A 27,182-nucleotide genomic window follows, 5' to 3' on the forward strand; every position below is an offset into this window, starting at 1 on the left:
CATAACCACGCTAGTCTAGAAATGTCATCCAAAGGGGCCAGCTTCCAGAAAACAATGGCAACCCACACCAAACCTATACGGCCCTGTGCTGAAAGGCTGCTGCAGAGCTTCCAAACCCCACAGAAGCTCAGTTCAAGCCCTACCCTGGCTTTGGGCCTGCACTAGGATGCAGCCCCACTCCCCATGTTTGTTACCATATTCCAAAACTGGCCATCAGCCTTCCTCAGCTATGAAAATTTGCAGATGTTATCCTCACTCCCCCATCACTGCTGCGTGCAGCCTAAAAATTTCCCAAGCAAAGTTACCCTTTGGGGGCAAACCCCTCCTTCTGAAAGGCCCTGCCATGTGTCTCCTGTCATCAAAATGAGAAATCCTCACATGCTGGTGATTGACTGCCAGTCGGTGGCCATTCTGCCATGGGACGTGTGGTCTCATAAAGGAGTCCAGGCCATTCAGGCTCTAGACAAGCAGTTCCTAGCTGCACACTGCAGTAAGTTCCCACGTTAACATCGCTAACATCACTTTTGCCTCCATGCCAAGTCAGCACAGACTTTCTCCCTGCAGTATCTCCCCCAGTGTTTCAAAAGGTAGGTCACACTTAAGGAAATGCCCAGCAGAGATAGAACCCCTCTTTATCCAGTTCTGCATCAACACGGGGACAAGAACACCACTGTGAAACAGTTAATCCTCCCAATGTGGCTATTTTGCTTTATTTTACCTTAGCTTAAGTAGGGTAAAAGAAGGTAATTCTGCAGCACAGGTATATGCCAAGCCAACTCTACAAGGACTAAAGCATTTTTATCTCCCAATCATCCATTCCACAATATCTGTTTTCCCACATGCTTACAGTTAAGGTGATTTGTTTGAGCTTAGTCGTTTTGTTTTGGTTTTAACATGAAAAAATGCAAAATTGTAAAGCTGAAGGTTTAGGAAGTCATTTATATGAAATAAAGTATTCCGCACTATTTTAATTTTCTTGCTGATATTAACATGGCTTCATCGCACCACATTTGTCAAACATTGCCCTTTACATTACGGCTTTGGCAAGTACAATAAAATACAAACACAGGCTCTATAAAACTATATTCACAGCACAAATTTACATGTATAGCACTTAGTTTAATTAATAAAGAGGACAGCAACAGTAGGGTGCGTATAGTCTATGTTTTCCTTAGTTGCTGAAATTGTAGCAAGAGCATGGGATTTTGAAGGTCTGAGGGTAAAGATGTAAAGATTAGCCCCTTTGATACAGATAGGAGGAGGCTTGTACTCACAAACAGAGCTCGGAAGAGTCAAGAAGAAAATAAGTAAAATGAAACAAGTAGCCCAGTTTCTCAAGAAAAGAAAGATAACACTGTTCCCAAGCTCAGTAGCACTGATTGGCAGAATACACCCTCATTTACTGCTACTGTATAGCCTAAACATACATAGTCAAGTTCCATAATTAGTGTCCTCTGTTGTAAGGATAGAGTATACATTCATGACAGAATGGAGGGGAGAAGAAGAGGGGTGGGGGAAGATACTTTTTTCCATATAAAAGAAGCTACTGTGTTTCAGGGGCTCTCCACAGCCGGGTTCTGTAGGTGGTCATTTAGACAACAAAGGAAGTTCAAGGGTTCAAAATAGATTTCTGCTGCTTAATACCCAGAAATCTGCATTTTTAAACTCAGTCTCCCTGCTGTGCAATTATGTATGAATTTAAGACTAGTCGTTTTCTTACAAGAGGCTGTGTCGTGCAAGTGGGAGACAAAATCAGGTCACTCAATCATGAGAAGTAAATTTCCCCCACCAGCTGTTGTACTCCAGAGAGAGACAAAGAGGGAAAGGCAGATTGTATTCCCTCCTCAGACTAGTCCAATTTCTAATCATATCCTTTGGAGTTTTGAATACCCCTTCGCTTTCCCTTCAGACCCAGGGACTAACATGGGAACCTAATTAAACCTTAAACAGTGTGATGTAGAGACCAACACTGTGTTAAGACTTGACTGAAAGAAAAGATCAGCCAAGGCTGCCTCTGTAAAATACACATCCCCTGTTTAAAACAAGACACCTGCTCTCTCTGGGACTTCTGTATCTATTCCAGTCTCCCTCTCTTTCTCTTATTTGCCTTTGAACACTTCATTTAAAGTTGCTTCTTTCCTCTGAGACGTTTTATATATCTGCTCAGTGTGCCCACAATGGTCCGTACGCATTGGAGGTCATGCCCTTCCAGAGCAAGAAGCCTCGAGAAGAGACTAATCTAAATTGCTGTGCTTTGCCCCATTCCTCACCTTAGGAACCCTCAAACTGTCAGCAGAAATTCCTCCAACTTCACCATGGCTTTGCATGGGCAAGAGAATCCACAGCAGCAAAGCCTGACCCAGGATGCAGCCTCCCTCACCCGCCACCCCGTGATGAATGTCCACGTACACAACAGGAATATTTTACAACTCTGCAGAGAAACAAAACAACCTATCCCCTGGCACTGGACCAGAATTCAGTATTACTGAACATCTCTGAGACAAGATTTCTATTGCTAAAACCAGCTGATTTCTCATATGCTTTCACAAAGAGACAAACCAGTAATTAGGGTGAGGGCTTTTGCCAGAAAGACATGGCAAAGGAAGTCCATCAAGCCTAAAATATACAGCTATGTGTGTTTTTCATTTGCTCCCAAACATTATTTTCTGTGTTCTTCTGTTGTTTAGAAAAGCTGACCCGGGAAGAAATGACCTCCTTGACTACCTTGGACGAGGCTACACTCAAACCAGGAGGCAACAATTGCTTCTCTAGGAAAGATGTGACCCAGGTCCATCAGCTTTATTTATAGATGGCAGTTCTGCTCTGTAACCAGTTCCCTTACACAGCACAAATTCAGGGTGTACTGTCACTGCCTCACACAGGTTGACCCTTCCAGGGCTCCCAGACAGTGTCTTATTTGCTTTATGAGCATTCATTTCTTAGTTTCTGTATTAAAAATAAGTACTAACAGACATTTATATTTGTTAGGCATTTTAAAAAATATCTATTTGCAGTGACTAAATGTCAACAGCAACTATACCTTGTTAATCAAAGCCTATTTGCAAAAGACATTCCTGCTATACACTAGAGGTTACAAAGCTCATTCTGTTTAGTTCCAACATGTGCAATATACTGCGTTAGATCAAAAAGGAAAAACAAATCAGAAAACATGTTTTCCTGCTCTGATTCTCTAACATAGTCCACAGTTTCAACCCTGACCTAGTGTAGTTTAGTGCTGAAGAGCTGTGGACTAATTCATGGTTAGTGAGTCAAGCAAGAAAATCAATCACTGGATCACAGTAGTACTCTTTATCTGCAAATGAGAAATAGCCCGGGTTTCGCCCTTTCTTCCCATATGCAATAAAATACAAACGGCTGCAAAGAATCTTGAAAGAGAAATTGAAATGTGTGAATAAATCTAATAACTGAAGATAATACAGTTTAAATATAGGGATGGATAGATATGTAACATGCATGTACGTATCTATGGATGTTAGAAATCACAGCTAAGGTTGCCATGCTCATACTGTGTTAAAGACCACAGTCAGACAAGCTGCATGCTTTCCCAGCTCCCCAGCTCTTTGCTTTGCTGGGGTCACAAGGCTATTTTTTGTGAGAGCGGAGAAAGTAAAGGGAAGGAGAATTTTAAAAACAATATTTTTTTTTTTCAGCCTGATTTGCCACTTTTCTGTCTGAAAGACACACTAGTGAATGGTCTACTGAAAACAACCTTTTTCTTCACTAATTTTCTCCCAACTTTATGGAGGAAGTATTTTTCTGCCTGCACAGGGCAGGTATCATAAACCATGTCTGGAGGGAAGAGAGATCACAGGTAGCCACAGAAGAGCTATTAAACATTGGTGTATGACTTCTGCTGACATGTTCTCCTGAAATAAGAGCAAACTCCAACACTACAGGCCCAACTGCTCCTTTTTCAGCTAATGTCCCTGCAATGCTAGCTGGGGGCCGGCACAACAACTTCCCTCTGAAACCTTCATCGTCCAAGCACTTAGGAAGCCCCATTTTTCCTTGGCTGCTTATCAAGGTCTCCTCTTTTCCCCCCCTCAAAGTGCACTGGGCAGCTTTTCCATCAGCTCATTTTTGTAAGAAAATGAAAGTTACTCACCAACTACGTGTCCATCTTTTCCCATGTGATATGTCCTACTCCTGCTGAACTCAGTGATCACCCCAGCAGCGAGGGGACCTCACAGGTCAGATGCAAGCATGGCACAAATGAGGGGACTAAAAAATTAAGCTCTGCCAAACCTCTGCTAGCTTGGGGACTGCAGCACAAACACGCATCTTCAGACACAGAATCAGCAACATCTAGCTGGGCTTATTAACACCCTGGTGGAGCCAGCACTGCCAAACAAGTTGGATTATATCATCCCAATAAATGGTGAGCCTGAAGGATAAAGGAGAGCATCAGATGCGCTAGAGGCAGCTCGAGGGAGGAAATGGTAAAGCGAGGTCAGAAACTGGACCCAGCCAGGCCCAAGACCCACTCGAAGCTGTTCCACATGAGGCTTGTGACTGCAAAAAGATTGGGAAGTATCAGCCAGAAAAACGAAAAGCAAGCCCAGCATTAGGAGTTCAGATGATAAGTCCTTCCAGATGGGACCCGTGAACCACTGTTCTTTCTGTCCGATCTCCTGTTACAAAGGACTGAAGCCACAAAACTGCTCTCAGATCCCACGCGTCTATAGTGAACTAGCTCCTCTTTGAATTCAATTTCAGCAGGTATTAAAAGGAAAGGATTTCTCTTTCAGCTCTTGTTAGCATTTTCATCCCATTTTGGAATTTGTCTATCATTTTTATCTTTTGATTTAGAAATGTTAATAAAGATTGATGGTCTCCCTGAGGAAAAACAGGTGAGGAGATAGCACAAGTTGGATTATATCATCCCAATAAATCTTCCTTTCAAAACAAACACAGCCTTCTCTTCTTGCAAAACACTGCTCTTTAAAGACCACACTTTGTTTTTTAATAACGAAAAAAGTCTTTCAACTGTGTTAACGATTAGCAAATGAATATGGCAGCTAACCAAGATGCTCAGGCCTGTAGCTTTAGTCACTTATCAGATTAATACATATAAATGAAGTCTTCACTTACAATGGCTGAAGTCATTCGGATTAGATAGCACAGTGAGGAAAGGCTGCAGCACTGAGCCCGGAGAGACGAGGAGGACAGAGGGAGAAAGGAGCTCCCAGAACACATGCACATAAGGGCACTGCTGTCGGCAGCCTCCTTTGAGTGGCGAGCGACACAGAGAAAGAAAAGAAGAGTTCCAGAAACAGCTTATAAAAATAATTAGTGGCATGAAAAGATCTACAGATGGAAAGAGACTGAAGAGGTCTGATGTGTTTAATTTAGATATAAGGGCACATGAAAGAGGTACACAAAGTAATGAATAGCACAGAGAAAGAACTCCAGGATTCTTTAATCATCCAGATTTGTAATGCAAGAACAAGTGGGCATTCAGAGAAATGAAACCAATTCCAGAGAGTTCCCAGGCAATGCACAGGTAACCTGCAGAGCTGCTGGCCACGTTTCATCACTGAGGCCAAGAATTTAGGAAAAATTAAAAAAAAACCAAAACAACCACACCCCACCCCACTCAATTAATAGTAGCACGTGCAATGACAACATACAGAGTGAAAAAACAACATGTAAGAAACTGATGCTTCAAGGAACCTGTCAAAGCCAAGCCTTCTCTCTCTAGGATAAAGCTGCATGTGTGGGCAGTTGTTACTACTTTTTACTACAGTACTTCTTACGCTTTGCTTGAACCATCTGGTGTCAGCCATGACTTTTCTGATCAAAGCTACCTTCCTGAGTATTTGAGGGTTGCCATGAGGCTCATGGTAGAAAGAATATTCTTTATCCCCCCTTGAATATTCTTTATCCCCCTTGCGCCACCTCAGCCTGCAGTAGCCCGGGCCTGCGATGGGGGAGACCCTGGGCTGCTCCCACCACCGTTACTGCAGGAACACTAACATTGCCATTGTGGTTGCTTCCATGTCCCTGGAACACCTCCACAGGGGCGCTTCATCCCACCTCCAGCAGCAGCAAGGCTGAATACAACATCCCAAACCGGCTGTCATCCTCAGGCATTTTCACAACTGCTGGAGGGGGTGTGCATGGACACAGCTCCCCAGCTTTTCTTAACAGCTGATAAAATGGGGAAGCTAATGTAGGTCTCCTGCCACAGGCCACAGCTGTGGAGTCCTCCTCAAGCAGTAGCAGCAATTTAAAAAGAGTCTGGGTGGCCACAGGGCCAGTGCTCTGGGCTCATTTCCACAGTTGCAAAGAAAACCCAGTTCTCCCCAGGGAAATGGGCAGAGGAGTCAATCCCACATCAGCACCTGGGGAGCAGGGAGCACGGGGCAGAAGGGACACCCTTGGCACAACTCAGGCCATACGCAATGGGGCAGCTTTTGCCTCCAGAGGGCAGAAAACCGTTAATGGAAACAATCCAGCTTGCTGTGACTGCTCCACATGCTGGCGCCTTTTAGTGAGCTCCCTCAGAGAGGGAAAGAAAGAGAAAAAAAAAAACAACAGAAGTGATTCATGAGGGCGTGAAGCTTTGTCCGCCTGAATAATGAACTAACGGTTGGCCTTGCCGACAGCCCCGCGTCCTTTTACAATCTCCTCAGTCTGCGCTTTGTTCTCAGGCCCCGCTCAGCCATCAACTGAGGAAGTTCATCTGTCTCAGCAGTCCGCGGTAATGATAGCAAGGGTTAAATACCACTTACATGGAGGTACAAAAGGCCGGTATAATTTTATATGAGGCCAGACAGCTGGTTTGTATAATTCCAGTTTTCACAGAGCGTTTTCTTTCCAGTGCATCCCCTTAAAAAAACTTTTCCCCGCGAGTTAATTCTCTCACTGGAGAATGCCAACGCAGCTCCAATTATCAGTGACACAATCCAAAGCTAAGTTCGCTGTCAAGCTCAGACCCAGGCTAAGGTTTCAAGAGAAAAACTCTTATAAAAGTCCTCACCATGAAAGCATTTAAGGACAAGGCAGAGTTTGTTTTGTGTCTATCCTGTAGGGGTTTTTCCCAAAAAAAAAAAAAAAAATCCTTACCGTTCTACGTTTCTAAGAGTTTCCAGATAAGAACATCTGTTTTTAAATAATCTCAGTGCTGCTTTGCAGTTTCTACAGCGTACAATGACACAATCAGCTGCTTTTTATTAACTTATTTGTTTATGCAACAGCATTGGTGAATGTTCATCCATTCATCGCTGCACATCAAGCAACTGGGGCAGATCCAGTAGCAGGAGTGTTCAGTGCTTGCCAATTCTGGTACATCAGCACTAACTAGTAGCTGAATCATGCTTGCCTTGCCTGAGCAGGCACTCATTGAAGACAAACACACACATACACAGAGTTGCTTACGGAATCCTCTTTCCTCCATGTTTTAACAGCGAAAAAGTGAGCTGAAAACATAAGCCAACAGCAAGGCATTCAAGGTGCAGCTGAATCCTTCTTCCCCTGACTCCTTCGTCTCCAAGATTCTCCCAAATCATGGAAAAATGCCCTTTTCCAGGGATACCCCTGCAACATGAGTACAGGATGAAGCTGATGCTTGAGGACGCTTGTAAACAGATTTTAGACTATCGTGCACAGCTTTGTGAAGCTTTGAAATACCATCCTAGAAGCTCTTGGGATTTCTCGCAGAGTGTGAGCTAACAGTCTCTGACTGCCAAAGAGCTGAGGGAAGGGGGCAGAGCAAAGCCAGGCCCCAATTTGATAACATGCTGTGTGCCCCTCACCTCAGCTCACTGGTTGAAACCTTTGGTACGTGACTCTCCTGTTGAGGATGGATGGAGGACACAGGGCATCACTATCCAATCCACAGGAGGACAGGTCAGGAGCAATGCTGAGACTTGCGGGTGCAGGGTTTGCCACAGCCACCTTCAAGGACCAGAAATGAACAGTTTTATCATTTCAATAACGTGCACGTTACCACAAAAGGGAGAAAGCCCCTTCACCGCGCTTGGTCTGACTGACAGCCAATTAAAGGCAAGCGGGCTCTGTCTTCTCTGTAAGTCTTCCTAATGGCTCAGAGCAGTGGAACTGGTGCCTATCCTCTTAGAGGATAAATGAAAAAGCATGGTCCTTGAAGCTTTTAATCATGACACCTCAAGTTCTTAAATGCTTCAAAGACTGGATTATAGAGGGGTACACAAAAGAACTAGCAAAGCTCATAGAGTCCAGTCTGATCTCTGCGACTATATATTCTGTAACTGCCCCTTTGACAGCACTATCCGATCTGATCTGATTTGGACTCTTCGCAATGACTGGATGTGGACAAGCTGCTTGGCTGCTGTGAAGATACTGTGCATGATGGAGTGAAGGGGTGTTTCAGTGAAAGGCAGGTCTCAATTTGTCCTACAGCGCCTGATGATCTTACAAGCACGGATTAAAGGCAGTTTTGAAATGTCTGAACCAAAGCACTATTGCTGTCCCTGCTGGAAACAAAAGCACCTTGTAATCAGGCCACAAACCAAGAAGTTTTATAACAAGCCCTCCCCTCTACCAATCTCCCAGTGTAAATCCAAGAATGGGGATCTCCACCTCCACTAAAATGAACAAAGCTGTAGATCTGGGTTTAAAAGGTAAGGGAGATCTAATTACACTTTACAAGCCACCTGCAGACCTTGAGTAAACTACTATTTAATTGAATCGTTCTTCTGAAATTTTCTTTAAAGAAAAAGAAAGATACTGACTCATTATGGTTTCTTTGATCCTTTCCAACACAAGCAGCTATATGAAGAAAACAATTTTCCTCCCCTGAGTCCTCCCCTATTTGCTTCCCATCGTGTCAGCCTGCTCCAGCGGCAGTCCCTGCACGTGCCATAACACTGCTCATCCTGCCCACGACCTCTTTTAAAGAGGCAGTAGTTCTGATTAAATGCCATCAACACCACTAACAAGAAAGGTCTACTGTCATGGATGGGTAAGCCAAAATGATTTCTTTTGTCTGCCCAGGAACAGCAAAGAACTACCATGTCAAGACACTGCCTGTGACTCCCCAGCCTCTATTAGCATTTTGGGAACGGGCTGACTCCTAATACACCCTGCTCTGGCCACATCCCCTCAGGAATCCAAATCAAACTTATTGTTCCCCCAAATCCTTTTATGCTGGAGCATACCTTCCTTGAGAGACTTCATACTTACATGATCATTTAAATACTCTTCTGCAGGTCAATGGTATCTACACTGCCTCTACCGTGCTTATGAACTATGGAGGAAGAGAAAATATTAGTTTAATAATGCACTAAGGTGATAGTAACAAAAGCAAAGCTACAGCTTTCCATAACATTAGATTTACTACATTAAGCTTTTAATACTGCAAGAGATTAACAGTGACAGATTCTGTTGTAGACTAGCAAAAGCTATTGCAATTCTTGCAACTTTCACATTAATCACATTTAAACATGCTGCTAACAGATGGGCATCATGGAGCGCTAGGTCTCTCACAAGCCAGCGCTAACAAAAAGCATGTCTAGGAGATCTTCTGGCTTCTACAGTTCAGAGAGATTGTATATGCAGGCGCTGTGTTATTGTTTTTGTTGTATATTATCTATGATTATTAGAAAAGCTCAAGTTAAATAGATGACAGACTTCAGCATACGTGAGTGGGAAGGGAAAGGGAGAGGGGGAGAAAGAATCACAACAAGACCACCCACACAAAGTTCCTGTAAGTCCACATTTCACATGCATGATCATGATTTTTCCACTACACAGGGAAAGCCTTAGATTCTGTGCTGCAAGTTTTCTTCTGACACTACTACCCACACAAACCTTTTCCTAAAGCCCAGACGCAACCCCAAGCTGTGAAAAATGAGTTGCCAGACACTAGCCTGGCTGGATAGAGAATGACAGTCTGTCCTCCCCTTTCATTAGTGCAGATGTCAAGCTCAGGTGGCCCTTTCTGACTGAAGTTGGGAGAGCACCTGAAGAAAACTGCAGCATTAGCACTGGGCAGCCAGATAGAACATATTAGACATTTATTAAACTTCCTAGCACTGTTTTTTAATTAAACCAAGTCCCACGGTACAACCTCATCTTTACATGACTGTAATTAACCAGGACACGTTGTCTGTAACATAAGAGAGCTCAATCTCTTCTATCAGCCAGGCCTCAGAAGAAAGACTGGCAGCCGCAAACTTAGCTCAACTTAAAGTTGGTCCTCATGGGGCAAGAGCTGGAGTTCTCAGTAGCAAGAAATCCTGCTTGCTGAAGGGGCAGTCGAGAATCCCACCTGGGGGTACTGCCTTCACCAAGCAGAACTGCACAGCACCTGGAAGCTTTTGCCAATGAAGGACAGAAGCACTCTTGATGTAGAAAGGCTTCAGCCCCGCAAATTGCTTGTCATTTACAAAGCGGGTCTGGGTATGTGGGGTACCTGTACTGTATCTATCACCAGACAACACAGCTTGTCCTCACTGCTTGTGTGGTATCACCTCTGAGAAGATGGGATGGGCTGTCACCCTGCCACAATGCTGAGGAACAGAGGCGTACAGAGCCTGTGGTGGTACCCACTTCACCCCATGGCATTTAACAGAAGTTAAGGGACCCATCCAAGCATGCAACCTAGAAACTTTCTCTGCTCAAAAGCAAGAGACAGCCCTACAATGGGATGGATGGTGCAAAGTTTAGCGGGCTAAAACTTGCTGATCTGAATTCCACTGACAGCCTTCACCCAAGCCCCCATGAGAAGTCAGTGGATGAATTCAGGTCTTTTAAGCAGTAATATTCTAGTCGCTGGGCCCTCCTCCTCCTCAGCTCCAACCTGTAGAGCTGAACGTCCTCAGCCCACTCAGGAGGGACTCAGCACCTGGATGGGTCTGGGTGTCCTCTTCACATCTACCAGCCATTTACAGATAGCAGCTGAGTCCACCTAAAAGCTACCTGCTATGTTTTCACATAAGTGATGCACAAATGGTGCACACATGGCCCATAAACAGAAAAAATACTATCATTCCCATGCCGCTTTCCAAGCCATTGGGAGGCCGGCCGCCCCACGGGACCAGATCCGGGCAGGGGTGCTTATGAAAGGGGGTAAGGTCCCACAGCTACAGCCTGTCAGAGGAGTTTCTTCCAAACCATATCACACCCCATGAAACACAGTGGTTGCTCAGGACAGAAGAGATAAATTCCTGTCTGGACAGTTAGATGGCAATTCAATCTTTAAGCCAAAACTTATACTGTAAGACTTATTCCAAGGGCTGCAGTGATATTGAAAATGTTTCACAGGCTCCATCCTGGCCAAATGTGGCTGTCTGTGAGCAAGTTTCAGCATTACTCAGCCTGTAGCACCCTGCTCTAACACACGCCATCGTGCCCATAAGGCACACGAAGGAATGCAGTGCTGCTCCACAACAGACACCTTCCCTGGCAGTGAAAGGGGAGACTCTGGTCTCTAAATACCCACACGAGGTGGCTCTTCTCACAGCTGCTCCAAGGATAACACGTACTCTCTCTTTTCTTTTTTTTTTTTTTTTTTTTAATCATCTCCCCACTATGCATACACAACACCATCCACAGTATGGAAAAATGACTATCCTAACTTTAATGTTTCTTCAGCAGAAATGGAGAGCGAAGCAGAGGAGGGTATTTAGGGACCAGCAGAAAAATAACCTCCTTTTGGTGCAGCTTGTTCAGGCTCAGCCTGATCCTCAGATTCAGGCCCACTGGATGTACAGGTCAGAAACATCTAAGTTATTTTAAACAAGCCATGTTGTGCCGTACAGCTCCTACAAAGATGGCTTCAGCAAGTGGTCGGTCAGGAACGACAGAGACTGCTTCCTCACCCACTCCCTTCCCACTGCCGATTCCTCTCCCCCGCACCGACACCGTGGTGCCGGAGGCTGCAGAGCACCCAGGCAGAGCAGCACGAGCTGCCCACCAACATTACACAGGGGAACATGGTGGCTCAGAAAGCAGCTAGGTTGCAAAGAGGAAGCAGAGGAGAAACCTCAGCCGCTCTGCATCCCCGAAGCTGCTAAGCGGCATGACAAGGAAGGGGAGAAGAAGGGGAGGTGGGAGACACAATTCACTTGCTATAAATGGCATACGAAAGCAGGAAGGAAAAAGGCTGCAGGATGGCAGACAAGACCTCTGCCGTGGTTTCCTGGTTAGTATGAAAGAAGGCTCCTCAGACCCCAAACTCACAATGAGAGCTGCAGAGCCACTTCCTGGTATCCACAATGCGCTCAGCCAGGACTGCTCTGGCATGGGGGTTCCAGGGAGTGGGGGTTCACATGACACTTGCAACTGACCACCATGACTCCACAATGCAGCAGGAAAAGGGCTGTAGACATTTGAAAGAAGAATTCAGGTGGGCTTCCACAAGCCCTACAAGGTTGTAAAATGTTCCTGTAATGCTATCAGGACACCAAGTAGTAGAGATAGCAGATAAAAATATTATCGGTATATGATTTAACATCCTCATACCCGAGGAATAATATCTGAAAGAAAAAAAACAAGAACTACTTTGACACAGCAGATGTATCTTGGACAAAGAAATATTGAAGCGTTGGCCAAAGTTTGACTCGCTCAGCCCCAGCCTTCAATACTAGAGCACTTAATTATCCTATCCAGCATTTAGCTCTAGGGCTCTGTCCATCTGGCTCACACCACTAGAATCAAGAAGCTACAGAAGAGCAGACTGCAGCAAACAAGGTCAGTATGTGCCAACTTCTGCAGAGACATATTTAACAAGCCCAAGGTTGGACTGTTTCAAAAGGGAACGAAGGCATGGGAGACATCTCTCTGCAATAATAAATACAACAAATTCCTTCAGTGAATCTGCAAGCTACACTGTAGACTTGCATCACTTTACCTTTCACTTACCCATCTGTTCTCTTGGAAGAATTAATTTCATGAACTTGGCTGAGTTTTTCTACATTTTTATTTTATTTTTCAACTCTTTCTGTAATATAGCAAGAGCAATTAATTCAAAACCAAACAGCGTAATTCCAACATCCTCAAGCAAGACGTTCCTCACTTCTGGGGCAGGATCACTCATTACATCCAATAGAAGAGTTTCCATCAGTACCACCACAACCTCTCAAGTCCAAACCAATCTTCCACTGCGAGAGGGAGAGGATGGGAAGGAAGTTAACTCAACCACAAGTTTTGGATGAAGACACAAAGTCAAAACAAGGTAAGAACAAGAGACATCAATTACCTTCAATTTTTACCTTTGTAATGACAGCTGTAGTATTGAATATTTTCTTCCTTGTTTGACCAGGCTGCTGCCAATGTAGCTGTAAAATTCTTCTCCCCTTTGTTAAGCTTTTCTAACCTCAGTGATCAACATTATCTTGTCCAGTCTTTCAAATGGTCTTCCTCCTTTATCTAGCTATGTGTTTATATATATAGATATATAGAAAGGTGTTCTTCTTCTAGTGACATAGAATTTTGAGGAAGAAGGTGCTATCCAAGCCTCCTCTATTTCAATAATTGTTTATAAAGGTCTGTACAAAATTGGGCACGCTCTTTTATTTTATGGTAACAGAACCTTTTAGCCTCACAGTCCAAGATGCTGCTTATCAGGTCAGATCTACAGCCAAACAGGAAACAAAACTCTAGAAAGGAAATAAATAATCACCCCGAGCTGTGGGATTTTGCAGCTCCCTCTCATTTCATTTAACAAATTGCCATTCTGCTGTGTTCTTCAGTACAGCACTTAGGAACAAGCAGATAAATGAAAAATACTTCCAATCTACATTAATAATTTGTGTTAAGTTCCACTTGGACAATTTCATAAATGAATAGCCACATTATAACTGCCGAAGGTAGCTGTAACCCAGTCACTCACGTATAGACCCAGCGTTCCTCAAATCAGGGTGCTTATTTCCATACCATACCTGTAGGCAGATGATTTTATCACTGGATCTGATCTAGAATTGCCCTGTAAATTTTGCATGTATTGACAGAGGTCCCTAAAAAAGATGACAGTGCAAGCTGGGTAAATACCCTGGGTCATACTTTAAAGGAGGCCAAGCGTCAAGGGGAACTCTGAGCACAGCCTGCTTCAGCGTCTCTCCTCCTCCTCTGTCAGACATGGCCAGTCAGCCTCGTCTGCAGTCAACCCGTGGTGAAGGCTGCCATCCTAGCTCACCTCCCAGGCGCCCCAGCTAGCTTCCTTCAAACAGGTCTGGTCCAGAGCACCGCAGCGCCTGGTGCACGCGGCTGGCAACTGCGCATCTGGTTGCGCATCTGCAACACGGCTGTCTCACCACCACCCCGCTGCCTTGCTGTGCAGGGACGGGTTGCACGGCTGGCCGGTAGCAGATATATTGCTGCCTGGGTAGCCCCATGCCCCAGGCAGTGGCCCAGCCCTACAGCCCTGCCCTGGGCACGTCGGCTGGCCCAGGAGTGAGCAAGAATGAAACTGGAAGCATCTGCGCGTGAACTAGCGCTGCTTTGCCACTCCGGCTTGCAAAGGGACCGCTTGAGGGCTCTGGGCACCAATTCACACCAGCTAACAGCGACAGAGAATTAATGGTAAATCTTCAGGTGAGCCTCCTAAGTCTCCATTAGGAGGATTTTGTCCAGAACACAGCTCATCCAACCTCTGTCTGGGCACCAAGGCTGAATCGAGCCCGTGGCAGCTGTAACAGAGGCCAAAAAATATTGCTGAAGTCATGATGTAGTGGTACTTATTTTAGGCTATTAGCGGAGTAATGACAAGATGATTGCCACAAAATATACTTTAGCTAGAGTGCAATTTGAATGTAAAGGAACTTAAACCAGTGATTTTAATGTGCCAGGCACAATGAATGCATTTACAACATCTATTAAAAGCAGGTTATGTTTGGGGGAGGGGGTTAATTAAACCTTAGCAGGTTATCGGTAGTTTATTAACCGAACAAGACAGCATCACATTAAAGATAATCAATGGAAAATAAACCACAGTCATAAAAATTAATACTGTTCATTCTCACAATGAGGGGGGTTTGCCTTTGCCATTAAGGTAGAGGTAAAAGCGTAGCTGCATCCCCTGTGAAACCATCATGAAAAGAGGAGTGATGGATAGGATGGCCCAAAAGGAAAGTCATTCAAGGCGTAAGTTTCCAAAAAAAAAGATTCAAATTGAAAAGAAATAATCAGTAATTCTAGAGGGGAAAAAGGAATACGAACAAGCAGTTTTGCAAGCAGCGGAACTAATGAAGCCTGGTTTTCTCCAGCTTTTATGTCATGCGAAGGACTGACTTTCACACTGAAGAAAATGTGAGCTCCAACTGGAGCACTTTTTTTTATTGCGTTGGAACATTTATATGGGATTCTTTCCCCAGTGGATTTTCTAGTGTCTAATAAAGAACAAGCCTTCCTTCAAATGCAGCAGGAATAGTCTGTTCTCTCCTTTACCTGGCAGCCTCTTTTATGATTTCTACACCATGGCAATGTAGTTGCGATTGTAGTCGAATAACAGATACAAAATTTCTCAATGGCTGGTGTGAGAGACACAGGCCTGCCCACCCCCTCCCCTGCTATGCACGCACAGAGCGTGCTATTCCTCAACACTTGTTTCGATAAGAAACCAGGCTAAAAATGCTGTTGTCAGAATAACCCATCCTACGGGGAAAATTCGACTTCGGCATGCTAACGGTGTGCGAGACTTCAGGCAATTTGCTGCAGAGGCCAAGACTTCAGGTTCCTGCAGCAATACTTGTTGCAGCGAAACAGAGTCCATACGGGAGGGGAGGTGGGATCTCTTCAGCACGCTGAGATAGGAGCCTCTGTGACGCTGTTAGCTGCTGGGGTACAGGAAGGCCAGGGGAGCTGTGTTTAGCACAGCCCAAAGCAGCAGCAGTTGTGCTGTTGAGCCAGAAGAGGTTTTGGATAAGTATGAGAAATTCACCCCTTCAAAAAACAAGGAGAAAAAAAAAAAAATGCTTGCATTCAAAACTTGGACTGTGCAGAGCTACGTAGCTTCCAGGGTAAGAGCTGGGCATGTGAAAGTCTGGTCAAGCCACGATATATGCTTTTCTTTTTGAGAAATGAATTAATATACATCTCTTGACTATCCTCCTGTATGTAGCACTTCACCAAAAACCGCTTCACTGAAGAAAAGACCATACCTATGCCAAGAACTGGCCCTCTTTTTCCTGCAAGTAAATAAACTTTACAGGGAGAAAAAATGGAGCTGGGTAGTACCCGCTCTTTGAACCCATTCTGATTTGCACAATAAGTATTTAATTATAATTAGTCTCTCATTTCACTTAAAATGAAATCGCCCCTTGTCATATCTCACTAAATACTGGATGCAGTGAAACGTGTATACCATCTTAAGAAAAGTTTGCCTCGGAGCATCATCACAGTGAGTTACTGCTGCCTACCCAGAGCTCCATCACCAATAAGATCTGATTTCTGCAATCACAGGCAGTCACAGACCATCTGAAGAGAACACCACTCGGCAATACCTTTTTTTGGGGAAAAAAAAAATAAAATACAGGCCAAATGGAGCATGCACAGAGAGGCCAGTTTTGCCTTTCAAGCAGGTCCAAGGCCTGTGGACGCAGAGGAATTTTTCAATGCACCCTGCATATTTTACTCCTAAAAATGGCCCGATTCTACAGCCACCGATACACACATCTTCAAGGAGAAGGATTAGCACCTCTTCCCCTCAACTCGCCCTCTGTCCAGGCCAACTTAAAGGTCTTTTCAAACATCCTCAAGCTAACAAAAAAAAAAACTTTGAGAAGGCAGGGGGAAAAGCTGCAGAGGCCTGCACAAGCTATGCATATTTATAGCACAAACACACCGCCCTATGCTCGTTCCCCTTAATCACATGCACACGCTAGCACGACGGCTCCTCCAAACTTTCTCAGGGACTCGGTCTGAGCGGCTGTAGTTCAAAGTCCAACTGCCTTGGCAGCTGAAAAGAAAGAGAAAACCACAGTGGCTTTGTAAGATTTACAGTGATCCTATTAAAAAAAAATATGTCATTCTCTGCTGGGACTTAACATGGCAGTGCCACGCAGCACTCATTGAATCGAGCAGCATTTCAAGCACACAGCTCCTGGTGTAATTAAACCACAGGCTTAATTAGGTTCCCATCACTGTTGCTTTCTTCCTGCCTTCAGCCAAGAAGGTATAAGAAATGATTGTCCAATACAGATACTGCAATTTAAAGTCTTGAGTTAAGAACACAGTGGGTGTATATCTCCTATAAAATCTACCCTAAAAACATGCCAGTTGTTAAACTAAGCAGTGCATTAGAAGCAGTTAGATATAATGAGAATGTAAATGGAAAGTATTCTAGGGAGATATTTCAGCTAAAAACAGCACAGACTGTATGCTATCTTTTATTTTAATCATGCTCTAAGCCCTGCCTTTTTGAACTTTTTATAAATTCTGCTATCTCCCTTTGCTGTTACTTACATATTGGTATATAAATTCAAAGACGAGAAGCAATTAGGAATGAAGCAAAGACTCCCTCTCTTGATGCTAATACATCAAAGGAAGTGAAAAAACCTCCCTCCCCCCCCCCCCCCCCCGCGCACACACTGGGTAACACAGAGAGTTTCTGCTCTTCACAGCCTAATAGCTCAAGTAGTTCCAATTGAGAGTCTGATGTCAGCCTCCGATTACACAGAGATGCCAAGTGATTGGAAAGAACAGCTTTTGAAAATCCCAGCTCTCTGACTCAGACCACACAACCCTGCCACGATGCTTTTAAAACGTATATGTGTATTATTCTCATAGGCTGGTCATATTTTCCCCCCCCCACTTTGGGCATCCTAACATTCCTTTTAAGAGCTCCCTGGGGGTCCCCGCTTGATTTGGGTACAACACGTCGAGGCATGTGTGAAGGAAATGTGTCAGATTAGGGGCTTTTTAGAGCAGCTGGCGCTCCCCTGCACTCCATCTCTTTTGCTGCCCAGTTTGGAGGGAGGAAGAGCCAGGTGCTGCCCTGAAACAGCCACGCTTAAGAAGTCCGCCTTTGCCAGAAGGGAGAAGGAGAGGCCGGGACCCACTCACGCCAGGGACCAGTAAGGGCTTCTCCTCTTTTCTCCCCACCTTTGCATACCTCTGCCAGACCAGCCAGAACCCGATCCTTGAAACTCAAGCCACAGAACAGGTAAACCTACGTTAAGAAACGTCAACAAAACCTGATTCTGCTGATCCAGAACAGCAGTTGAGTGGCACCGCTACATGGGATATTTATATTTGCTTCCCACAAGTCCTTCCCTCAGTGCAAGGACATTTGAGAACTATGCAAGAGTTTTTTGGAAACACTCCAGCCCCTTCATCTTTCATAAAGGGAAAATCACTGTCTTTTATGCATGTGAATCAACAGGTGAATGACCTCCCTGTGCCCTCAGTAAGTTATCAGAGTCCGCTTATTTCTTAATCTCCAGATCTCTCCCGCATCAGCAGGGGAACTAACCAAGAGTAGGAATGACTCCATTGATTTCACTGCAACACTCAATCTTATGTTTCCATATGAACACATAAATTAAATTACAAAGGCTTTTAAACAGAAGCATGGAGTTTTAAAGGGGCTATGGGAAGTGTTTCTGTTAAACCATCAGATCCACAGCAAGTCTAAGTCTCTTACGGGCCTGATTCTATCTTCTCTGCAGTTTTACTCCTGTGTAAAGGAGACCTCGTTGGTCTTAAAGGAGTTAAGCCATTTCCACCAGGATTTCTAATAAGCCCACTGGAGACCCTTGCTTGGCTCTTGAGTATGAGCCAGAAATAAGTTCCACTAATGATTATGAGATTACACAGCTATATAGCTGCAGCGAGGTGGGAATCCAGCTCTGAATTTGTTTGGATATCAGCCCTTTTGACTGGCAGGCTCTCCATCTAGCAACAAAATTCCCAAACAGTTCAAACCTGTCACATCAGTTTTAGTACCAGTTGTGGGATGAAAAGCAAGGAACTACAGAACAGCGAAGGCCTTTATACTTTACCAATGGAAGACCAAGTAATGAGATTCGGCAAAATTTCTGAAGATTTACATCTATATAACAGGGGATGGCTTCAGAGGAAAGCCACAGCTGCCTGCTATTCATCTGCTACCAGGCTGTGACAGATAAAGGCTACTGAGTCCACCTGAGCAATGAGTTCTCTCAAGGCAAGAGCCTTCTTACAGAGAGTCTCACTGACCTCAGTGGGACAAAGAATTTTACACTCTGCTTTTATCTGCAAAGAGGCCAGAGTCTGCTTTCCACAAGGCAACGTGACTGAAGGTGACAACTTCCAAAGCATTTAATCCCTGCCAAAGCCACCTGACAAATCCCATCCTGTTACCTTCTATCATGTACTAAATGGATGAGAAAAAAAAATCTCTCAAGCCCAGCCTCTGAACGCTCGTGTTCTTGTGTAAAAGGTCTTCTATTGCTCTTCTGTAAACAAAGATAAGGAATCTTTCTCCTAAATGACGGTACTCTAGCTAATGGTGCTCTAGCTAATGTTAGGGTAAGATGGGGAGGGGGTCCTTATGCGAGCAGGTTTTTCTTCCTCTGTTCCTTTGCCGTTCTGACAGCAGTAAAGGTAAGCAGGAAAGCCCATGCTTTGGCCACCTGCTCCTTTTGACTCTGCTAACTTGCCATCAACCCTCTGCATTTAGAAGAAGACAAGCACTGAGGAAATTCTCCCAACTTCCCCACACCCACAACTTGGGTTATTTGCATTCATGGGCAAACTACAGTCAAGTGCACCAGAGAGGCGAGTTCTCTAACGCAAACGAGTACGCAGCAACCGGCACAACACCAAAAAAACACACCTGGCAAGTAAAGCCATAAGCTTTTCTCCTTTTCCAAAAGGACAAGTGGAGAGGATGTGTCATTCCATGTGGGCAGGGGCAGGACACAAAGCTGAAGGCGACGGATTACTATGTCCAGCATACAACTCTCCTTTTCTTTGGAGGTTCTATTCTGCACCCAACAGGGATTTGCCAATTAATATGATTTCAATATACAAAGGGAGCTCTGAATATATCCTTGTGCCTCATGTGCCCCCAGGCTACGCTAGTGTAACTACCCTTACGCTTCGATACGCTTATACGCTGTAAAGCGCTACAATATAGAGTTAAGGCAAGCTAGAAATCTGTTCTGATTTGTCTCCAGCAGTATCCGAGATATTTTTACATAAATGTATCCAACACACGGAGGTCTACAGTTGTGCCTCAGCACAACAGAAAATCCATACAATGCAAATTGCTCTTTAAATTCTCTATGATTTTGCGAAGCTGGAATAAAGTGCAGCACCTATCTACTCAACTTACACTTGCTTCTCTTTTCTTTCAAGATGACACCTCCTCTTAAGGTCTTATGTACCTGCCTGAAGATCTCTGCGAGGATGCCCACCAAGAGTTAGCCTGGGATGGCCTCACAATGCAACCGTATCCTGAGACGGAAGCATTAGAGTTTCTAGATGCCATTTCAGCAGCAATTGATGCTTCAGCCCGTCAAGTCAAGAAGGAGGAGAGGCATGGTCTGATGAGCTTTGGGTCCAACATATGTTATGTAAAAATGGTAGGATTGTGGCAGAAGGCACATAAAAGCCTTACAATTGATTAAACATTTCCCTGCAGTGCTCAAAACCCGAACAGAAGAGCAGTGTGTAAAAACAAAACAAAAAAAAAAAAACCAAACCAAACAAAATCAAAACAAAATCACCTAAAAAGCACAATGAAAGAGACTAAAAGCAAAAGTGAAACTAACCAGGCTGTTCTCAGTAACCAGCTTCAATCAAACAGAATAAATTAATGCAGAGCCTAAAATTATAAAGAATCCGTTCACAGCTGTCTTTTTTCTCTCAATACTGACACTTCAGGGAAGAGGAAAAACCTTTAGGGGAGCTCACTGCAGAGATCCGGGGGCGTTTGAAGAGCAGAGTAACACGGGAGATCCCCACACTTCTAAGCAGCCGTATCACTAACTGCAAGCACGTAGGAAAAGCAGGAATGGAAAAGCGGAGCAATGAAGATACAACAGGCAACTACTGGAAACGATACGGCTTTTAGAAAGACTGGCTACGGGTAACACATTGGTGCTTTCAGAAAAAAAAAAGCCCGGAATGTGTGGAATTCTCCGGGATGCCAGGGTGCAAAGAGGATCTCGTTAACTAGGGCTTTCAAAATCTGCTGCCCGGTCATTGCCGATTATTCAGAAAGAAAGATGGCTTACAGCATCAGTTTCTGAAACGTACAATATTCCACTGAGACTGCCAGATCTGTAGCTCCCCTACACTGAGAAATCATCTTTGCAAATAATAACGGAGGCACCGAGTCCCGAGTCTACACACAGATCCAGCACTTCCCCTACATTTCTGTATTACCAAGATAATCGAGCGTCTAATAATAAAACTGGGCAGTACCACACTGCTCAGTTCTCTTGCTGGTAATAAGAAAACGCCGAGGAACAGCCAGACTGACAACAGTCATGTTATTCCCACATGGTTCTGCTTTAGAAGCAGACCCTGGAGCTGCTCATGATGAAAAGCAGTAAAGTACTTGCAGTGGCAGAAGGGCAAAGTAGTTAGTTCAGGAGCTGAGCAGGAAAACATTTCTCACCCTTGTTTCTCTTCCAGTCAGAGGGTGGGGAAGGATTCATATTTGCAAGATGCTAGCTGGCCAGAGGCTTATAAGAAAGATGAAAGGACAAGCAGCATCTGGGAAGGCAGAGGCGAGGGACCTCGAGTTTTTGAAGATGACCTGCTTGCGACTGCCCAGAATCAGTCCTTTCTTGTGCCTAACAAGATTTTCCAATCACGCCTTCTGAACAGTGACAAAAACAAAGAGCAACAGACAGGTAAATAAATACCTTTACCAGTAGCTCAGCAGAGGAGTTTAAATACTTTTCCTAAAGCAAAGCATAGCCAGTCTTGCAAATGTTCACCACTTTTGATAGCAACAGAGCTGAAAATGTTAAGGCCTCATGAAAATGATAGTGGCAGTGATAAGCATTACTGGCAAAATGCTGTTTTTAATCAAATTAAATTTTCTGTTCATATTCCCTGAACCCAACATAGATATTATATTTGAAGACAACAATACATAATTTTCAATATAAAAAACATTATTACGCAAAATTGTACAATATACTGTTTTCAAGAGAGCTCCTTTCCTGCTCCCCTTCCCCTCGGTATCACCTCTGCGATTGCCAAGGAATGGCATTCTGGGCAAGGGATGGGGCCAGGGAAGCCCCCTGTAACTACTGGCTCCAGTAGCTCCCGAGATGGTGTTGGCCCATTATTTCCTTTTCCTCACCCAGACTGTGCCTTCCTAAGGGAATCTCAGAATCCAGCTGGCTTAAGAGGCATGGAGAAAAAGGCCTTCCAATGTCACAGCTCAGTATCTAGGGCACATCTGGTAGCATTATTCTCAAATCACTGTGCTGCACTTGGTGTTAGAACATCAAGAATGTCTCACTGTGGCAAGACAGCCTAGTAGTTTTGAACTGAGTACTTAAAAAACACGTGGCTGGGCTGCACTGTCATGGTGCTAACATACCAGCACACGGTGACTCTGTCAATGTGCCAAGCAGCCCAGCACCTCCGCACTCCCAATATGCAACCAATGAGACCATTACAGTCACGACAGGGGTGCAGGGGCTGCATGCCTGTCACCAACTTGCGCCACGTGGTGGTGCAAGTCCAAACCTCCAGCCAGTTCTGAGTTAAGTCTTAGATGTGCCATTCGGACTGGACAGCCAAAAGACAGCCATGAGGCCACCTCATCATACCCATGTCTGCTGCTGGTGGCAGAAGTCAGCATGCTTTAATGTGATGCTGGTAAGGTCCTGGGCAGACCTGTGACCACCTCCGATTGGTTTCAAAAAAACAACTGGGTGCAGTGAGTTGAGTGAAATACTGTCAGGAGTGAACTGCGTAGGTTCTTCATGCTTAAAACAAACAGAAGCATAGTCTTGCTGAAAGCAATAATGAAGGAGGAGGTGTCAGCCCAGAATGAAAGCACGCTATCATTATACACTACAGCGAGGATGGGCAGCTTCCTGCCAGGCAGTTTTATCTGGCCCTTGGGAACACTGAGCAGCCTGGAGGCCAAAGAGAGGTGTTGCTGTGGATAGGTATGGATTTGGGGGGATGCGCGGAGAAGATGTGCAGAATGGTGGTGTTCAGCTCCACGTCCCAGTTGAGATGTTCAGATGTAGCACTGTGCAAATGCAGCTGTGCTGGTCCAACACTGGATGAGCAGCTGGAGCACACAAAGAAGTTGACTGCTCACGCATACTGGGTTGGTATGGAGACTTTCACCTTTAAAGCAAACGTATCATAACACTGCATGGAGAGAAGCGATGAGGACTGAGCGACATGCCTGCAAGCAGCTGTATAGCTGGAGGCGAGGCACACACCTACTGGAGAATGGGTAGTGGCAAAGACTGGCATTGTGGAGGAACCCTTGGCTGGCCAGACCGAGGGACATCTGCAGCTCTACCAGCGGCACTGCGCTGAACATTGCACTGTATACAGGGGGCAGGAGGAACAGCGGGCAGACGCAGGGAAGATCATGACCAAAACTCTCTCCCCTCCTAAAAGAGAGAAGGATTTAAAAGAAAAGAGAAGAACACCAAAGAAGCAGATTCTGCATTTATCATCACAGGGGTAAAGCCAGACTCTCTAATTAAGCGTATGACATAACTGTGCTGTAATATCAAGGTTTTGCACTGTGATTTGAAAACAAGCTGCACTTGCACAATCCAGAAAGAAAAAAGCCATACAGATTAGAAAGGCTAAGCTCTGCTCTCACTTACATTAGTATATACGCACAGTTACTCAGCTCAAAGGACTTACAGATGAGAATGTGATACAAGGAGTTTCATTTCCTCAGACAGTTCCCTCACTACATCGGCAAAGCCTCCTTCTCACCGCAGTTTCCAATCACAGCCCAGCACTCTGCTCTGATTACACACTCGTCCTGAAACCACAGAAAGCCTCCCTTGGTCTCATCTACAGTTGCTGTATATTAATATATCACTAGCAAAGTCACTCTAGAGCTGCCAAGGATGTAGTTTAAATACCGCTGAATACTTAAGGCTTGATTCTGTTAATGAGCATAGCTTCACTGATCCTGGAAGAGTTACTCATTATTTCCACACCATTCCAAAGGGGAGAAAACACAAGAGCACGATTTTTAAAACAGCATGTTCATTAAAAACACCTAGAAAAGGGCATGTTCTCAGTTACCCCGGTGTAAATTCACTTCACTGCACTCACTGGAGGTACTCGGAATTTAGAGGGGAACAGCAGAAGGCAAAAACAAAGCCAAATTCCCCTTTGAAGCTATTGCTTTTCCAAAACCAGATATTAAGAGGACAGGATCGACACCAATCTCTGCTATTCCAGACTTCCAATCCACAGCCCTACCTATCAAAAAAATACATATTCACAAGTGCTTGGGAAGCATATGCACCCGTGAGAGTACAAAATCATTACACTGCTGTGAACACGAGCCACATTCAGCAGAAATCAGCAGCTGTTACGATTATGGAGCCTGTCACCGCTTTTATAGTTTGGGTGGAGAAGAAGCAGGATTCAAGCACTTACGGCTCATAACACCAGTCGCATATTGCCTTGATCTTTTTCCCTTCCCTCCCTTTCCCCCCCCCGGCCCCCCCGGCTCTTCAGGGCCACTCTTTAAACAGAAAGAAGTCATTAACCAAACGTCCTTATTTTATGGCCCCGAAAGTTGGCTAACGATGAAGCAGCTTTATTATTTCTACCTAAGAGCTTAAAATTTCGACCGGGAAGTCAGAGATACTTCTAGGGGGAAGGCAAATCTGTCCGGGAAGGGGGACAGGCCGGCAAAGGGAGAACACCCAAAGATGCCCGGGACGGGGGAATCACCCCCATCCCCACCACCCCCCGGGGGGCCCCGCAGACAGACCTCGGCCCCCTGCCCTGCCAAACCCTTGGCTGCAGAAGATGCGCCCCGAGATCCCCGCCAGCCAGCTCCTTATGTAAAGGCACAAACCACTGACATCATCCCTCCCGCCGGCACCGCCGCGGCGCCCGGCGGCGCCCACCGAACCGACCCGACCCGACCCACGCCACGCCACGCCACGCCACATCACGGCTCCCTTCCCACCCTGCCACCGGGGCTCCTGCCCCAAACTTTGCAGGGCGGGCTACCGGGGGGGTGGGGGCAGGGGTGGCTTCCCCCCGCCGGGCGCCCCGGGCTGCCGAGCATCCCGCGGAGCGCCCCGCGCAGCATCCCGCGGTACTTACGCACTGCCTCCTGCTTGGGGTCGAGGCCGCGCACAGCCCCCTGGAGCCCGGCGATGCGGCCGTGCAGCGCCCGGACGCGGCGGTGGGTGCCCTGGATGTCAGCCTCGACCTCCTGGAAAAGGGTGCAGGCGTGCCGGGCCACGTCGGAGAGCTGCCGGAGGATCCGCGACAGGGCCACGTTGCTGACCGAGCAGAGGTCCAGCACCATCAGCACCGCCGCCGCCTCCCTCTCCCCGCCGCCCGCCGCCTCCGCGCCCTCGCCCGCCGTCCCCGGCTCCTCCGGCGGCGGGTCCCGCGGCGGCGGCGGCGGCTCGGCGCCCCAGCTCTCCTCCAGCACGGAGGCGGCGGGCTGCCGCCGGCACAGCCGCTGCGGCTCCACGGTCCGCTTGGCGAAGGGCATGGCCGACCCCTCGGCCGGGGGGCTCTCCCGGGCTCCCGCGGGCACTGGCGGGGATCGCTGCCTTCCTCCTCCTCCTCCTCCTCCTCCTCCTCGCCGCCGCCGCCGCCGCCGCTCCTTGCCCCGCCGCCGTCACTCGCGGGCGGCCGCCGGCGGGCGGCTCATCGCCTCGCTCCCTCCCTGCGCGGGGCTCCTGGGCTGCCGACCGGCCGCCGCGCCGCCGAGCATCCGCCGCTGCCGCCGCCGCCGCCGCCGCTGCCGCCGCGGGGAGCCGGGGCGCATCCGCGCCGCCTCGCTCGCTCGCTCGCTCGCTCTCTCGCACGCCGTCCCGCTCCGGCGGCGGGTGTGAAGGGGCGGCCCGAAAACACGGAGAGAGGAATCCCGGCGGCCGCCAGGAGGAGCGAGCCGCCGAGCCTCCCGCCCGGGGAGAGCGGCGGGGGCGGGGGCCGGGGCCGGGGACCGGGGCGGTGCCGAGCGGCCGCCGCCGCGGGGAGGCGCTGCCGGGCCCGCCGTGCCGTGCGGAGCCGAGCCGGCGGGGGAGCCGCGGCCCCGGTGCGCGAGGGTCCGGGAAGGCACCGGGGGCTTCGGTCCGGCGGGGGCCGCTGCTCCGGGCAGACCGCGGCCCGGGTCGGGGCGACCCGTTTCTTCTGCGGTCGCCCCAGCCCGTGTCCCCTCCGGCGGGAGCGCTGCGAAGAAGAAGAAGAAGAAGAAGAAGAAGAAGAAGAAGAAGAAGAAGAAGAAGAAGAAGAAGAAGAGCAAAAGGAAACCCGAGCCAGCAAGGCCCGACCGCTGCAGGGGATGGTGCCTGCCCACCAGTGTCACCTCTCGGGGACACGGCACCCTCAGGTGGATGCACTTGGGCACCCGGTTTCTTAGAGGGTGTCGGGGAAAACTGGGTTCCAGCCAGACGAGGAGCACTGGTTCTGAGGCAGCACAGCAGAGCTTGCTTAGCATATGCTCCTGAAAGTTGATCGTGCCTAATGAGCAGGCATGAAGTCTGAACGAAAACTGTAAATTATTAGTGGTAAATACAAAGATACCACAGAAAGAGCTCCCGTAAAAGGAGAGCCGAGCAGCTGCAAGCGCGGGCATCCCACAGCTAGGAAACGTTAGCTTAAGTTTGCCCACTTGACCTTAGCTTGTCATCCCTGCACACGTGTGTCGTGATACAGTCTGTCATTACATGACCACATACAGGCAGCTTTCAATTACCACTGGTCAGACAGTCTGAGTTGCAGATATCTGTGCCGGAGACAGCATCCCCACCAGCCCAGTGGTACGCACACCCCGGGGCTCTGTGGGCACAGCAACCTGCTCACAGCACAAGCTTAAATCCAGAGGGTGGATACGGTTCCTTTAGCATAGCTCAAAGTCTGAGCTGATGAATTTTACTGGCCCCACCGCTGGCTTTTGGCGTGGACAGTTCACGTGCCATCAAGCAGTGCCTCTGGGAAGGAGAACGCATCACCGTGCTGAGTTAGCACGGGTCTTTGGCTCAAGTTTCTAACTCAGCTTGAAATGGGCAGCCCTGGTCCTGTGCTCAGAGGGGGAGGAGGGCGCA

General features: G+C 46.8%; 1 protein-coding gene across 1 annotated transcript in view; it reads right to left on the bottom strand.

Moving 5' to 3' along the window:
* The window catches only part of NHS (NHS actin remodeling regulator), a gene marked incomplete at its 5' end in the record, with an annotated part of 263,156 nt that extends 237,532 nt beyond the window's left edge, over window positions 1-25,624 (bottom strand). Inside the window, one exon of the mRNA XM_082485623.1 lies at window positions 25,225-25,624. Coding sequence (XP_082341749.1) covers window positions 25,225-25,624 — 400 coding nt within the window. The remainder of the gene's footprint in view (window positions 1-25,224) is intronic.
* Between the last annotated feature and the right edge of the window lie 1,558 nt (window positions 25,625-27,182).

The sequence above is a fragment of the Vanellus vanellus genome, assembly GCF_965231255.1.
Source record: "Vanellus vanellus genome assembly, chromosome: 1".
Classification (NCBI taxonomy): Eukaryota; Metazoa; Chordata; class Aves; order Charadriiformes; family Charadriidae; genus Vanellus; species Vanellus vanellus.